The sequence below is a fragment of the Megascapheus bottae genome, chromosome 18 (genome assembly GCF_031878675.1).
Source record: "Megascapheus bottae isolate mThoBot1 chromosome 18, mThoBot2.hap1, whole genome shotgun sequence".
In the NCBI taxonomy this organism is placed as follows: Eukaryota; Metazoa; Chordata; class Mammalia; order Rodentia; family Geomyidae; genus Megascapheus; species Megascapheus bottae.
Genome location: NC_143526.1, coordinates 6,831,572 through 6,846,002, shown reverse-complemented (window position 1 = coordinate 6,846,002; position 14,431 = coordinate 6,831,572). Strand labels below are relative to the sequence as shown.

The window sequence follows — 14,431 nt, the reverse complement described above, 5'->3', positions numbered from 1 at the left end:
AAGCCCGCTACCACTAGGCCAAACTCCCGGCCCTATTTCTTGCTCTTTTTTGCTTAAGACTAGCAATAAAACCACAACTCTATTTTTGAATAACAATCCTCAGATCTCAGCCTTTTGAGCAGCTAATTTCCCCTCCAACTTATAAGGAACAGAAAACTATCTTTAAAAACGCAATGAGAGGGGCTGGGAGTTTGACCAAGTGGTAGAGTGCTTGCCTAGCATGCACGAAGACCTGGGTTCAATTCCTTGGTACCACATACACAGAAAAAAGCCGGAAGTCGTGCTGAGGCTCAAGTGGTAGAGTTTTAGCCTTGAGAAAATCCAAGGGCAGTGCTCAGGCCCTGAGCTTAAACCTAGGACTGGCAAAAAAACAAAACAAAACAAAAAAAATGCAATGAGAAATTCTCAAGAACCACCCACATAACAAACATTAGGAAGGAAAAACAGAGGTTCTAATCAATCCCAAGCAACACTCACCCCCTTATTGGCAGCAATACAGCATTCAGCCAGTCTGAGCCAAAGTCGGGGATTTGCATGATAAACCTGAACAGCTTCAATCAAACACTCAAAGGCAGCGAGAGGCCTTCCAATGTGAAGAAGCTGAATTCCACAGTTATACAGCAACTCGTATCGCTTGTTGGTTAGTAACGTACACATGGGTCTTCCTGAGAATTTTTTGCCTAGTGATAAAAATTTGAGAACAAATCACCAAAGCAACAGTTACACTGAGAACATTTATTTCTCAAGGTAAACACTACGACATTTAATACCAACAATGATTTGAAATGGTAATGGCTCTCACCAATGGTAGTCTTCACACAAAGCCCCATAGATAATTCTCAGGAAGGCAAAGATCAAATCAGTTGTGGGACTTGAACTCAGGGTCTGGGGCACTGTTCCTGAGCTCCTTTGCTCAAGGCTAGTGCTCTACTACTTTGAATCACTGTGCCACTTCTGGCTTTTGAGTAGTTAATTAGAGAAAAAGAGTCACAAGGGGACTTTTCTGCTTGGGCTGGCTTTAAACCACAATCATCAAATCTTAGCCTCCCGAGTAGCTAGGATTACAGGTATGAGCCACCAACACCTAACTAAGCCTTATTATTATTATTTTGCCAGTCCTGGGCACCGTCTCTGGACATTTTTTTGTTCAAGGATAGCACTCTGCTACTTGAGCCATAGTGCCACTTTTAGCTTTTTCTGTGTATGTGGTACTGAGGAACTGAACCTGGGATTTCATGCATACTAGGCAAGTACTCTACCACTAGACTATGCTTCCAGCCCATATGCCTTATTTTTTATTTTAACTGAATTTTTTTCTTAAAGTAACATGCTACCATTTACTCAATGATTCAAAATCCTCAATAAAATAAGATCCCTTCTAGTTTGGAATAACATTCTCATCAATTAACCAAATTGTGTTTCAAGAAGTATAAAACTAGCAAGGCACCAGTAACTTAACACCTGTAACTGAGGATCAAGGTTCCCTATCTTTAAACAAAAAAAATCCATTCATGTTCAAGCCTCAGGACTTGCATCTGCATGTGTGCACACACACACTCAGTAAAAAAAAAAAAAAGCTGATTTTATGCATTTCAGATCAAGAATGCATATAATGTAAACATCAAAGGATGAATTTCAGGAATCAGGAATTTACATAAAGATGTCAAATATTACCAATGGTACTACTTGAATCTGTTAATAATTTGTAACACAGCTAGCATGTCTCTGATAAAAAAAAAACTAGTTTATAACATTAAAATGTCAGATTACCGATTTTCAAGTCCATGTAAAATTAAATATAATTTTTGGGGGGAGGCAGGAAAGGGATTGAGTCCAACACCTGAGAGCTGTACCTTACTTTTTTTCTCTTGAAGCTGGTGCTCTACCACTTGAACCACACTTCCACTTAGGGCTTTTTTGGGGTGTCTTGTTGGAAGTAAGTTGTCATAGACTTTCTTGTCCACGCTGGAACAGTCTTTGAACAGTTTATACTAAGATTGAAGCCTTCCAAGTACTTAAGATTTCAAAAGTGAGCCCCTGACACCTACCTAACTTAAATGTTCTGATAACTGAGAATTACTTCTAAAGCCATACTACTCAAATTAGCAGGATCTACTAAAAATCACTACAGCTAATTTGTCGGGCAGGATCAGTCTTTGTAGAATCACATGGCACATATTTGGACTTGTCCTTCTAGTCATGATTTTCTTAAGTAGTAAATGCAAACTGTCCCTGTGTGGTGCTTACCTGGATCAGTGCTACCTGCACTGAGCTGTGCACAGACATTGTCATTCTCCTGCAGAGCCTTCTTAAAATAGAATATCCCCAAATTATGTTTGTTCATAGCAAAATGAATGCAACCAAGATTATTCCAAAACATGCATCTCAAGCATTCACCTGAGAAAAACACAAATAAATTAGTTCACAGTCAAGTTCTTTTTCTTAATAATCCCTCAAAAAGGGGCTAGGAGTGTGGCCTAGTAGTAGAGTGCTTGCCTAGCATGCAGAAGCCATGGATTAGATTCCCTGGTGCTATATACACAGAAAAAGTTGCAAGTGGTTCTGTGGCTCAAATGGTAGAGCCTTGAGAAAGCCTAAGAACAGTGTTACCCTGAGTCCAAGCCTGAGGACTGACAAAGAAAAAAGAAAAGAAAAATTTAAAAAATTCCTCAAAAGAGAATTAGGTGTGGTGGCTCATGCCTGTAATCCTAGCTACCCAGGAGGCTGAGATCTGAGGATCAAGGTTCAAAGCCAGCCCAGGCATTAAAGACCCTGAGACTCTTATCTCCAATTAACCACTAGAAAATCAGAAGGGTGGCTGAGGCTCAAGGGTAGAGTGGCAGCCTTGAGTTGAAGAGCTCACAGACAATGCCCAGGCCCAAGTATAGGACAGTAGTAGCCTTGAGCTGAAGAGCTCAGGGACAGTGCCCAGGCCCAGAGTTCCCCTACAACTGACCAAAAAAAAAAAAAAAAAAAAGAATTAGGTTCAATGTAATATAAATTGAAATTCTGCTTAATCCCCCTAGAACAATTCATGAAGACTTCAATTTAGAAAATATTTTTTAAAGCTTGAGCTTCTGGGATGGGAGTTTGGCCTAGTGGTAGAGTGCTTGCCTAGCATGCATGAAGACCCAGGTTTGATTCTTCAGTACCACATACATAGAAAAAAGCCAGAAGTGGTGCTGTAGCTCAAGTGGTAAAACACTAGCTCAAGGACAGTACTCAGGCCCTGAGTTCAAGGCTCAGGACTGGTAAAACAAACAAACAAACAAAAACCACTTGAGTTTCTTTCTTGTGGTTAAAAGTGCTGATACTGGGTACTAGGCTGGCACTAGGGCTTGAACGCAAGGTCTGGGCACTCTCCTTGAGCTTCTTTTCCCAAAGCAACCATGCTACCACTTGAGCCAGCTTTCTGGTAGTTTACTGGAGGTATAAATCTTAACAATTTCCTGTCTGGCACATTTCTAGCCCCAAATATAGTATTTTGTTTTTTTGTGCTGATACTGAGGCCTGAACTCAGTGCCTGGGCACTGTCCTAGTGTCAATTATCCTGAGTAGCTAGGATGACAGATGTGAGTCACCAGGCATTCAGCTTTTCTATGGTTTAAGATAGGGTCTCAGGGGCTGGGGATAGGGTTTAGTAGTAAAGTACTTGCCTAGCATACATGAAGCCCTGGGTTTGATTCCTCAGTAAAAGCTAGAAGCGGTGCTGTGGCTTAAGTGGTAGAGCACTAGCCTTGAGCATAGAGGCATAGGAATAGAGCTCAGTCCTGGGTTCAAGCCCCAGGACTGGAAAACAAAAACAAAAGCAAAGCAAAACAAAACAAAAACCCAGCCAGGTGTCACATGGTAACTAGGCTTGCTAGTTATGCCTCAGCTTGACTGCTTGAGGTCATAAATCTTAACTAGGGTTTTCAAAAAGGAAAAACAAACAAAAAAACAACTCTTGAAGAAATCAGGGGGTCAGATGCCAGTGGCTCACACCTATAATCCTAGCTACTCAGGATGCTGAGATATGAGAATCATGGTTCAAAGCCTTGAGAAGGGAAGTCCATGAGACTCAGCCATCAACAAAAAGTAAATTAGTATGTGATTCAAAGCAGTAGTGCACTACCATTGAGCAAAAGAGCTCAGTGCCCAGTTCCCAGTCCCTGAGTTCAAGACACAAGGCTAACAAAAAAGAGTGAGAATAAAACAAGCAATAGGAGGCAGAATAATGTGAGGGAAAACACATCTTTTACCTGTTTTCATAAATCCTGGATGTTCAGCAATGTTTGAGCTATTTAATAGCTTCACAGCTTTTCGGTAATTGCCCCTTAAGTATTCAAAGTTACTTTTAAGAAACAGGGAAGGTGCAGACTGCAAAGAAAATGTAAAAGTCAATTAAAATCTGCTCTCAGGTACACAGTGTAACAAAAATGTAATTTTACTGTTGTGTAAGTACATTCAAGGGCATGTAGGTTGGGAGCATGGTAGAGTGCCTGCTTAGCATGCTTGGAACCCTGGGTTTGATTCCTCAGCACTACTATACAGAGAAAGCTGGAAGTGGCACTGTGGTAGAGTACTAGCCTTGAGCAAAAGAAGCCCAGGGACAGTGCCCAGGCACTGAATTCAAGTTTCAGGACTGGTTTAAAAAAAAAAAAAAGTGAGAACATGAGTCAATCAAATTGTGGTTAGACATAAGTCTAGGATGGGGGTCTAAAACTAGGCATAGGGCATATACCAAGCATCCTGGCACCAGTAGCTCCTATCTGTAATCCTAGCTACTTAGAAGGCTGAGATCTGAGTATCACAGTTCGAAGCCAGCCTGGGCAGGAAAGTCAGGAAAACACATGTTCTCTCTCTCTCCCGCCCCCCCCCCCTTTTTTTCCCCAGTTCTGGGGCTTGAATTTAGGACCAGGCCACATTCCTTGAGCTTCTTTTACTCAAGGATAGCACTCTATCACTAGAACCACAGCACTACCTCTGGCTTCTTCTGCTTGTGTGGTACTGAGGAATTGAATCCAGGGCTTCATGCATGATTAGACAAGCACTAACCCACATCCCCAGCCCCCTGAGACACTCATCTCTAATAAACTACTCGGAAAAAGCTGGAAGTGGTACTGTGGCTCAAGAGGTAGAGCATTAGCTTTATGCAAAGTGAGGCCCAGGGACAGAGAAAAGAAAGAAATAGTACCACAGATTTTCCTGCCTGGGATAGTTTCAGATTGTCATCTTCAGATCTCAGCCTCCTAAGTAGCTAGGATTATAGGCTTAAGGCTAGTGCTCTATGACTTTGAGCCACAGCTCCACTTTTGGTTACTTGGTGGTTAACTGGAGATAAGATCTCATAAACTTTCCTGCCTGGGCTGGCTTTGAAAGATGATTACAGGTGCGAACAACTGGTGCCCAGCCAAATTCTACTTTTTATTTTCTTTAAGTAGTTGTACAAAGAAAGTACCATTCAACAAATGAGTTTATAAGTACAATACATCTGAGTGGTATCCCTTCTTTCATCTTTTCTTTTTTCTTCTCCCCCCTCCCCCTGTGGGTCATGGGGCTTGAATTCTGGAAGACCTGGGCGCTCTCGCAGAACTCTTCAGCTCAAGGCTATTGCTCTACTCGTGGGCTTAGGTGTTCTCCCTGAGCTCTACAGCTCAAGGCTACTGCCCTATCCCTAAGCCACAGCTGCACTTCTGGTTTTCTAGTGAAAAGACTCTTATGGACTTGGGACTGGGAATGTAGCCTGGCATGCACAAAGACCTGGGTTCGATTCCTCAGTACCATATACATAGAAAAGGCCAGATGTGATGTTATAGCTGAAGTAGAAGAGTGCTAGCCTTGAAAAAGCCCAAGGACAGTGCCCAGGCCCTGAGCTCAAGGCCCAGGATTGGCAAGAAGGGGTGGGGGGGGAAGAGTCTCATGGACTTTAGTGCCCAGGTTGGCTTTAAATGGCGATCCTCAGATCTTAGTGTCCTGAGTAGCTAGCATTATAGACGTGAGCCATCGTGCCCAGCTTTTCATCATTCTTCTCTATCCCTCCCAACCCAATCCATCCTTCCCTAGGTAGCTATTTAAAGTAGAGTTTTATAGATAATGAACAAAGGGAAAATGCTTATTACAATTTTGTTTTTTGGTGCTGGGGAATAAATCAGGCCTTGTGCATGCTAGCAGACCTCTGCCATTGAGCCCTCGGCCAAACTAGTTACAATTTAAATGAAAATATATATTAAACTATGGACACTGTATGATTACTATTACTTAACTCTACAATATCAAGGTTTATGTCTATTAGTATAATAATAGACTGAGAGAAATTATTTCCAGTAGAACACAAGTCTGCAAACACATTAAGCATGTCTACAACTCCTAACTGAAAAGAAATTAAAACTGACAAATATTCATACTCAAAAAAAGCCAGAAGTTTTAAACGAGAAAAATCCAGAAAGAACTTACATTTCCAGCTGTATTCATTACTGACTTGATTTCCCTTTTGCATGCTTTCAGGGATTTCATCTGGATATAAGCTCTTACTTTATACTGCAAAGAAAAAAATGCTAATATTCGACTTTCTAGTTAATAAAATTAAACCCAGTCTGTTTAAAACATAGTTATATAGCAGTGACTTACTAAACTGTTTGAAATTATGTTTATCATCCAACACATTCTCAGGATATTTACCACAGCTTTTTATAAAAAATTATATTGTAGTATTACCTTAAACAAAATACAGGGCTAAGTGTATAAGACAAACTCCTTTAAATTATATAATGCCTTAAATGATTTATTTTCTTTTGCCAGTCCTGGGGCTTGAACTCAAGGCCTGCGCACTGTCCTTGGGATTTCTCAAGGCTAGAGCTCTACCACTTGAGCCACAGCACCACTTCCAGCTTTATCTATATAGGTGCTACCAAGGAATAGAGCCCAGGTCTTTGTGCATGCTAGGCCAAATTCCAAGCCCCTTTAAATGATTTCTTTAATTTTTTTTGTTTTATTATTGGGATAATGTATACAGGGGTCATAGTTACATTCGTCAGGTAGTAAGGTACATCACTTCTTGCACACTGATACCCCTTCTCATGTTTCTGTCTCAGTTTCCCTCCCCCCCACCCCTTCCCAATCATCTTGTTTTCCCTTCCCTTCCCTATTTCAAATAAACAAATAAACGTACTAAATGATTTCGTTTCACTATTTCTAACTACAGGATACATATGTGATGCAGACATCCTTTGACACATATGGTATCTAATGAATGCATAACCACCTCTAGACAGGTACAGTACCTGATGTATCTTTGATTTTGCAGCTTCTATTAGAGCTCCACTTTCAGCTTTATGATTAGATCCTTCTTTGTTGGTATTATTACTGCCCTGTAAAATGATAAAACAAAATTAGTCAAAACTGACCACGAGGCTAGGAATGTGGCTTAGTGGTAGAATGCTTACCTAGAATGCATGAAGCCCTGGGTTTGATTCCTCAGTACCACATACATAGAAAAAACCAGAAGTGGCACTGTGGCTCAAGTGGCAGAGTGCTAGGCTGGAGGAAAAGAAGCTCAGGGACAGTGCCTAGGCCCTGAGTCCAAGGCCCAGGACTAGCAACAAACCATAACTGATTTCTAAGCAAGCTAACAGTACCTAGAGTATTAAAGAATGCAGAACCCAAAAGGCGAATGGTATCCTTAATATGTGGCTATTAGATCCTAACAGTCCAAGAGCGAGGGCTCAATATTTGTATACCCAATGCTATGGACATGGTACTGGAGATAAACACAACTACACAGACATAAAAACCTATGACTCTATGGACATAATGTTTTATTACATAGTTTAATATATATCTATGATATACAAATCCTTACCCTAATTTTGATTATGTTCTAATGTGCCAGTGATTGTATATAGAATACTTATTTGTTAAACATGTCATTTGAAATATGATGTAAAAATCAATGTTAATAAATTCTTTAATAAAAAAAATGCAGAACCCTAGGACACACCTCAGGGACAAAGGCTCCATAACATGGAAACTACTTCTGAGAAGCTCACAGTTGAGCATCAAGATGAACTTACTTTAAAAAATATGGGTGTTTTGAGCTGAAGAGCTCAGGGACAGCGTCCATGCTGAGTACAAGCTCCATGACCCCAAAAAAGGGGTGTTTCATAGTCTAGATATTCACAACAGGTCATGTCTTTTCCATCACCTTCTTCTTTTTTTTTTTTTGGCTATTCCTGGGACTTGAACTCAGTGCCTGGGTACTGTCCTTGGGCTTTATCAAGGATAGTGCTCCACCATTTAAGCAATAGTGCCACTCTGTTTGTATGGTACCACAGATCAAACCCAGGGCTTCATGCATGCTAGACACTCTACCTACCACTAAGCCACATTCCCAGCCCACGTCTTTGCCTTCTTAAAATACTAACAATAATTTTAGACTTTTGCTTCCTGTCCTGGTAACAAGATTAGCTGAAAACCAAATTAATCTATAGTGTACAAGAGTAAAATACTAAATAACCACATTATAGCTAGCTAAAAGCACAAAGGAATTGGAGCCAGACAAGGTTTGTTGTCCCTTGAACTCAGGGATTGGGCACTATCCTTGGGCTCTTGGGCATTCTCTACCATTTGAGCCACAGCACCATTTTTGGCTTTTTTCTATGTATGTGGTACGAAGGAATTGAACCCAGGTCTTCGTGCACGCTAGGCAAGCAATCTACCACTAGACCAAACTCCTGGCCCCTAGACAAGGGTTTTATTCTTTTTTTTTTGGCCAGTTCTAGGTCCTGAACTCAGGGTCTGGGCACTGTCCTTGGACACTTTTTGCTCAAGGCTAGCACTCTGCCACTTGAGCCACAGCGTCACCTCCGGCTTTTTCTGTGTATATGTGGTACTGAGGAATTGAATCCAGGCCTTCATGCATGCTGGATAAGCATTCTACCACTAGGTCAAACTCTCAACTCCAAAAGTTTTATTGTTAACTGTTCTGGAAATTGTGTACCATCCTGAGAAAGCAATTTAATCTTCATAAAATAGCATTTTTGGGGGTGGGGAGGGAAATGAGGGACAAAAACATGAGAAGGGGTATCAATGTTTGTGAAGTAATGCACCTTCTATCTGGCGAATATAATGTAACCCTTCTATTAATTACAATAAAAAAAACAGTAAGACAATTTAAATAATTTGAAAAACCAAAAAAACCCCAACAACAACAAAAAAACACCATTTTTTTGGTGGGGGGTAATTTGGCCTAGTGGTAGAGTACTTGCCTCGCATGGATGAAGACCGAGGTTCAATTCCTCGCTACCACATACATAGGAAAAAAAGCTGGAAGTGGTACTGTGGCTCAAGTGGTAGAGTTCTAGCCTTGAGAAAGCCCAAGAACAGTGCTCAGGCCCTGAGTTCAGTCCCCACGACTAGCAAATAAATAAGCATGTTTTACAAGAGCACAAATTTACTTTAATTTTCAGTAAATTCTGGAGGAGTACAGCATCACATGGATTCTGTGTCCAATGGCCTTAGCAGGAAGGTTGCTGCAGAATTTGGCATGAATCATGCCACTGTTTCCATGGGCATGAGCTACCTTTCCCCCAATTTCTCTGGTTTTGTTAGGTTTGCTGCCAGGAGTTACTGTGTTGTTTGTTGTTTTGTATACATAAGCATATCTCTTGCCCAAGGAGAAATCCGTATCACCTGGAGCATAAACACCTTTGATTTTAAGGAGAGCTGTGTGCTCCCTTTGGTTTGGAAGACCTCGATTATAGCCAGCAAAAATGACCTTGCACCACAGCATTCAGGACATGTTGCCTTTTAGAAGTCCTGTTCCTAGCAGACCTCTCTACGGACTCCAAGATGGTGCAAAAACCTTTTTTTTTTTTTTCCCCTCAAAATACTTAAGTGTTTCAAACATTTTATGCCAACCATGTAATAATGAAGAGTTTTTGGTAGTTAGCTGGACATAAGAGTCTCACAGAGCTAAGTGCTGGTGGCTCATGCCTGTAACCCCGGCTACCGAGGAGGCTGAGATCTGAGGACTGCAGTTTAAAGCCAGCCCAGGCACAAAACACTGTGACACTTACTTCTAATTAACCACCAGAAAACCAGAAGGGGCGCTGCAGTTCATGTGGTAGAGCACTAGCTTTGAGCTAAAGAACATGGACACCCAGGCCCAGAGTTCAAGCTAACAACAACAAAAAAGTGTCTCACAGGCTTTTGTGCCCAAGATGGCTTTGAACCATGATCCTCAGATCTCAGCATCCTGAGTAACTAGGATGACAGGCATGAGACACCAGCACCTGGCAATAAGGCTTTTTTTTTTTTTTGCCAGTCCTGGAGCTTGAATTTAGAGCCTGGGCAGTGTCCCTGAGCTTCTTTTGCTTAAGGCTAACACTCCACCACTTGACCCACAGCACCACTTCCGGCCATTTCTGTGTACATGACACTAAGGAATCAAATCCAGGGCTTCATGAATGCTAGGCAAGCACTCTACCACTCCTACACTCCTAGCCCTGCAGACTTTTTTTTTGGTCAGTCATGGGGCTTGAACTCTGGGCCTGGGTGTTGTCCCTGAGTTCTTCAGTTCAAGGCTACCTCTCTACTACTAAGCCACAGCGTCACTTCTAGTTTTCTGGTGGTTAATTGGAGATAAGACTCTCATGGACTGGACTTTCGTTCCTGGGCTGGCTCTGAATTGTGATCCTGAGATCTCAGCCTCCTGAGTAGCGAGGATTACAGGTGTGAGCCACTAGCACCTGACGCCACAGACATTCTTAAAAAAAAAAAAAAATTCTTCAATCTCCTTCAGTCAGAGCCACATTCTGATTAAATTCTTGGACTCAAGCAACCCTCCTGCCCGCAGCCTTCTTTTTTTCTTTTTCCTGCCTCAGCTTTCTGCATATTTGGGATTCCAGATGAATTCAATCAGACATACATTCAGATTACAGATTTTACTGTCTGAATTCTTTCTTTACTTCTCCAGTTCTGGGGCTTGAACTCAGGGCCTGAGCATCGTCCTTGGAGTTTCTCAAGGCTAGAGTTTTACCACTTGAGCCACAGTACCAATTCTGGCTTTTTCTAAGTATGTGGTACTGAAGAATTGAACCCAGGTCATCATGCATGCTAGGCAAGCACTCTATCACTAAGCCAAACGCCAGCCCCTAAAAGTTTTTATATTTATTTAATTTATTTAGATCATGCGACTTGAACTCTGGTCCTGGGCACTGTCCCTGAGCTCTTCATCTTAAGGCTAATAATGCTCTACCACTTTGAGCCACTGGTCTACTTTTGGTTTTCTGGTGGTTAACAGGAGCTAAGATTCTCATAGACTGGACTTTTGTGCCTGGACTGGACTTTAGTGCCTGGGCTGGCTCTGAACAGTGATCCTCAGATATCTGCCTCCTGAGTAGACAGGATTTCAGGCTTGAGGCTCGATAGCATCCACGGCTTAAAATTAAAAAAAAAAAAAATAAATAAATAAATAATTTTTTTTTTTTTTTTTAACCAATCCTGGGCCTTGAACTCAGGGATTGGGCTTTCTCAAGGCTATAGCTCTACCACTTGTGTCACAGCACCATTTCTGGCATTTTTCTACGTATGTGGTATGGAGGAATTGAACACGGGTCTTCGTGCATGCTAGGCAAGCACTCTACCACTAGTCCAAACTCCTGGCTCCGGCTTTTTAAAAAAGAGACCAAAGGCAGGATGGCTCATTCCTATAATCCTACAAATGATAAAGCCTGATGCCCTTTTTTTTTTTTGGCCAGCTGTGGGGCTTGAACTCAGGACCTGAGCACTGTCCTTGGACTGTTCTCAAGGCTAGAGCTCTACCACTTGAGCCACAGCATCACTTCCAGCTTTTTTCTATATATGTGGTAGCAAGGAATTGAATCCAGGTCTTCATGAATGCTAGGCATGCACTCTACCACTAGGCCAAACTCCCGACTCTAGCCTAAACTTTTTAAAAAGAGAGATCAAGTCAGGGTGGCTCACGCCTATGATCCTAGCTATGCGGGAGGATGAGATCTGAGGATCAAGGTTCAAAGCCAGCCCAGGCACAAAAGGATCTGAGACTCTTATCTCAAATTAACCTCTAGAAAATAGGAAGTGGGGCTTGGGTTAAGGGTAGGACAGTAGCCTTGAGCTGAAGAGCTCAGGAACAGTGCCCAGGCCAGGTTCAAGCCCCTAATCCACACACATATACACAAAAAGCAAATCAGACATGGTAATACATACTAATAATTTCAGCACTTGAAGGTTGAGGCTACAGGATACGAATTCAAGCCTGAGCTACATAGAAAGATTGTGCTCTCAAAACAAATAACAAAAACATTCATTTTGAAATGCTAGAGGGGATGTAGAACAGTAGAGCTGTTTTAGAAACCTACCTGGTAGTAGCTCCTAATGGTAAATGTAGAGTCACTGGTGTGAGTCATGATTATAATCTTTTTTTTTTTTTGGTCAGTCCTAGGCTTGAGCTCAGGGCCTAAGCACTGTCCTTAGGCTTTCTCAAGTCTAGAGCTCTACCACTTGAGCCTCAGAACCACTTCCGGCTTTTTTCAATGTATGTGGTACCGAGGAATCAAACCCAGGTCTTCGTGCATTGTAGGCAAGCACTCTACCACTAGGCTAAACTCTCAGCCCCTATAATCTTAAATATAAATTCCAAAGAACTGAAAATGTATGTCCATGTGGTAATTAGTACTTGAATATTCACTACAGCATTATTTATAAAGCCTAAAGTGGAACATAATCCAAATGTCAACCAACTGATAAATGATTTAAAAATATGACATCTTCTTGTGGTAATAAAGTAGTGTTTTCAGCTACAAAAGCAATCAAGTACACAAAAAAGGACCAAGAACATGTTACACATGGAGGAAGCTTGAAAACAGCATAATAAGTGAAAGCAGCCAGGAATAATCACGTACTATCTGATTTTATTCGTATGTAATGTGCAGCACTGGGCAGATCAAAGGCAGGTAGGATAAAGGGAAGGGAAATTGGTGACTGAGGACATGGCTTCTTTTTGAGGTAATGAACATGCTCTGGAATCAGACAGTGGTAAATACAACACTATGGGCCAGAAATGTGGCACAGTGGTTAGAGTGCTTGCCTAGCATGCACAAAGACCAGGGTTTGATTCCTTGGTATCACATACATAGAAAAAGCCTGAGGTGGTGCTGAGGCTCAAGTTGCAGAGTTCTAGCCTTGAACAAAACATGTCCAAGGACAGTGCTCAGACTCTGAGTTCAAGCCCCAGGACTGACAAAAAAAAAACAAACAAAAATAACACTAAGCTGTATACTTTAAATTCTTTTACTGAGTTTAGACAGTAAGAAACTACAGCCTCTGGTGTCTGATGACTATAATTCTAGTTACTGAAGAGGCTGAGATCTAAGGATCAGACTGAAGTCAGGCCAAGCACTAAACTCTAAGAAACTCTTATCTCCAATTAGTCAACCAAAAGCTAGACGTGGAACTATGGCTCAAGTGTTAAGGGTACCAGTCTTGAGCAAACAGCTAATGGATAGCTCCAGGCCCTGAGTTCAAGCCCCAGTACCAGCACACACAAACACACTCCCAAAACCCTGAAGAGAACAAAACAAAACAAAACAGGGAGAAGTGATGCTATGGCTCAAATGGTAGAGCCCTAGCCTTGAGCAAAAAGTGTCCGAGGACAGTGCCCAGGCCCTAAGTTCAAGCCCCCAGACTGGAGAAAAAAAAAAAAAGACATTATTTTATAACTACAAACCTCAAACTATGATAGCTTAAAATTTTAGTTTGATTATCTGGAATACTCACCTCATTTTTTCCATTTTTGTTATTATTTCCCTGAGAAATCATTTTTTCTAAGACAGCCAGAAGATGTAAAGCTTTCTCGGCTTGGTAGGTTAATATATACAAGTCTACAAGCAGGAAACATACAGCTTGAGCAAATTTTTCTTCTGGTGTGGAAAAAGAAAAAAAGGAAAAGAAATGTCATAATCCCAAGTCAAAAATACAACTCAGACTACCTGTAAAACAGAGTACAAAGCTCTACAGGGTGATGCTTCATTCTTTCTACAAGTGGATGCATACCAATGCAGCCATGCTGCTGTGCCACAGGGCTATATTCTACTAGGGTCTCAAGGCCTCTCATGTCAGGTGTCAGTGACTCCCCCTCCTTCGCAAAATATTTTCAAGATGTCCATATGACAAGGAATACTAATTTAGGTGAGAAGAAACCAGAATTCTAGTTCTTGCTTTGCTTCTCACTGTATGTTTAATGTCTGTACATTACTTTCTGGATCTCCCTTTCCTGACCTGTAAAATACAGGACTACTTTACCTACCTATATTTTCCACAGTACCTCTAGATTTTAATTATTTTCATTCATCTAGTTTATACACTGTAAGATTCTGTTAAGTATTTTGAGGGGACCAGGCAAGGCACAAAGAAGAATCCTTCCTACTTTAAC

At 41.4% G+C, this 14,431-nt stretch overlaps 1 protein-coding gene and 1 pseudogene across 5 annotated transcripts in view; both read right to left on the bottom strand.

Annotated features, from left to right (window-relative positions):
- The window catches only part of Cnot10 (CCR4-NOT transcription complex subunit 10), a 51,957-nt gene that overhangs the window by 25,437 nt on the left and 12,089 nt on the right, over window positions 1-14,431 (bottom strand). For all 5 annotated transcript variants that reach the window (XM_090351807.1, XM_090351806.1, XM_090351808.1 and 2 more), the window contains 6 exons: window positions 13,777-13,919; window positions 7,263-7,349; window positions 6,436-6,519; window positions 4,242-4,359; window positions 2,248-2,397; window positions 478-680 (listed from right to left, as the gene is read on the bottom strand). In XM_090351807.1, coding sequence (XP_090207933.1) covers window positions 478-680; window positions 2,248-2,397; window positions 4,242-4,359; window positions 6,436-6,519; window positions 7,263-7,349; window positions 13,777-13,919 — 785 coding nt within the window. The remainder of the gene's footprint in view (window positions 1-477; window positions 681-2,247; window positions 2,398-4,241; window positions 4,360-6,435; window positions 6,520-7,262; window positions 7,350-13,776; window positions 13,920-14,431) is intronic.
- Window positions 9,430-11,399, bottom strand: LOC150050041 (large ribosomal subunit protein eL33 pseudogene; annotated as a pseudogene).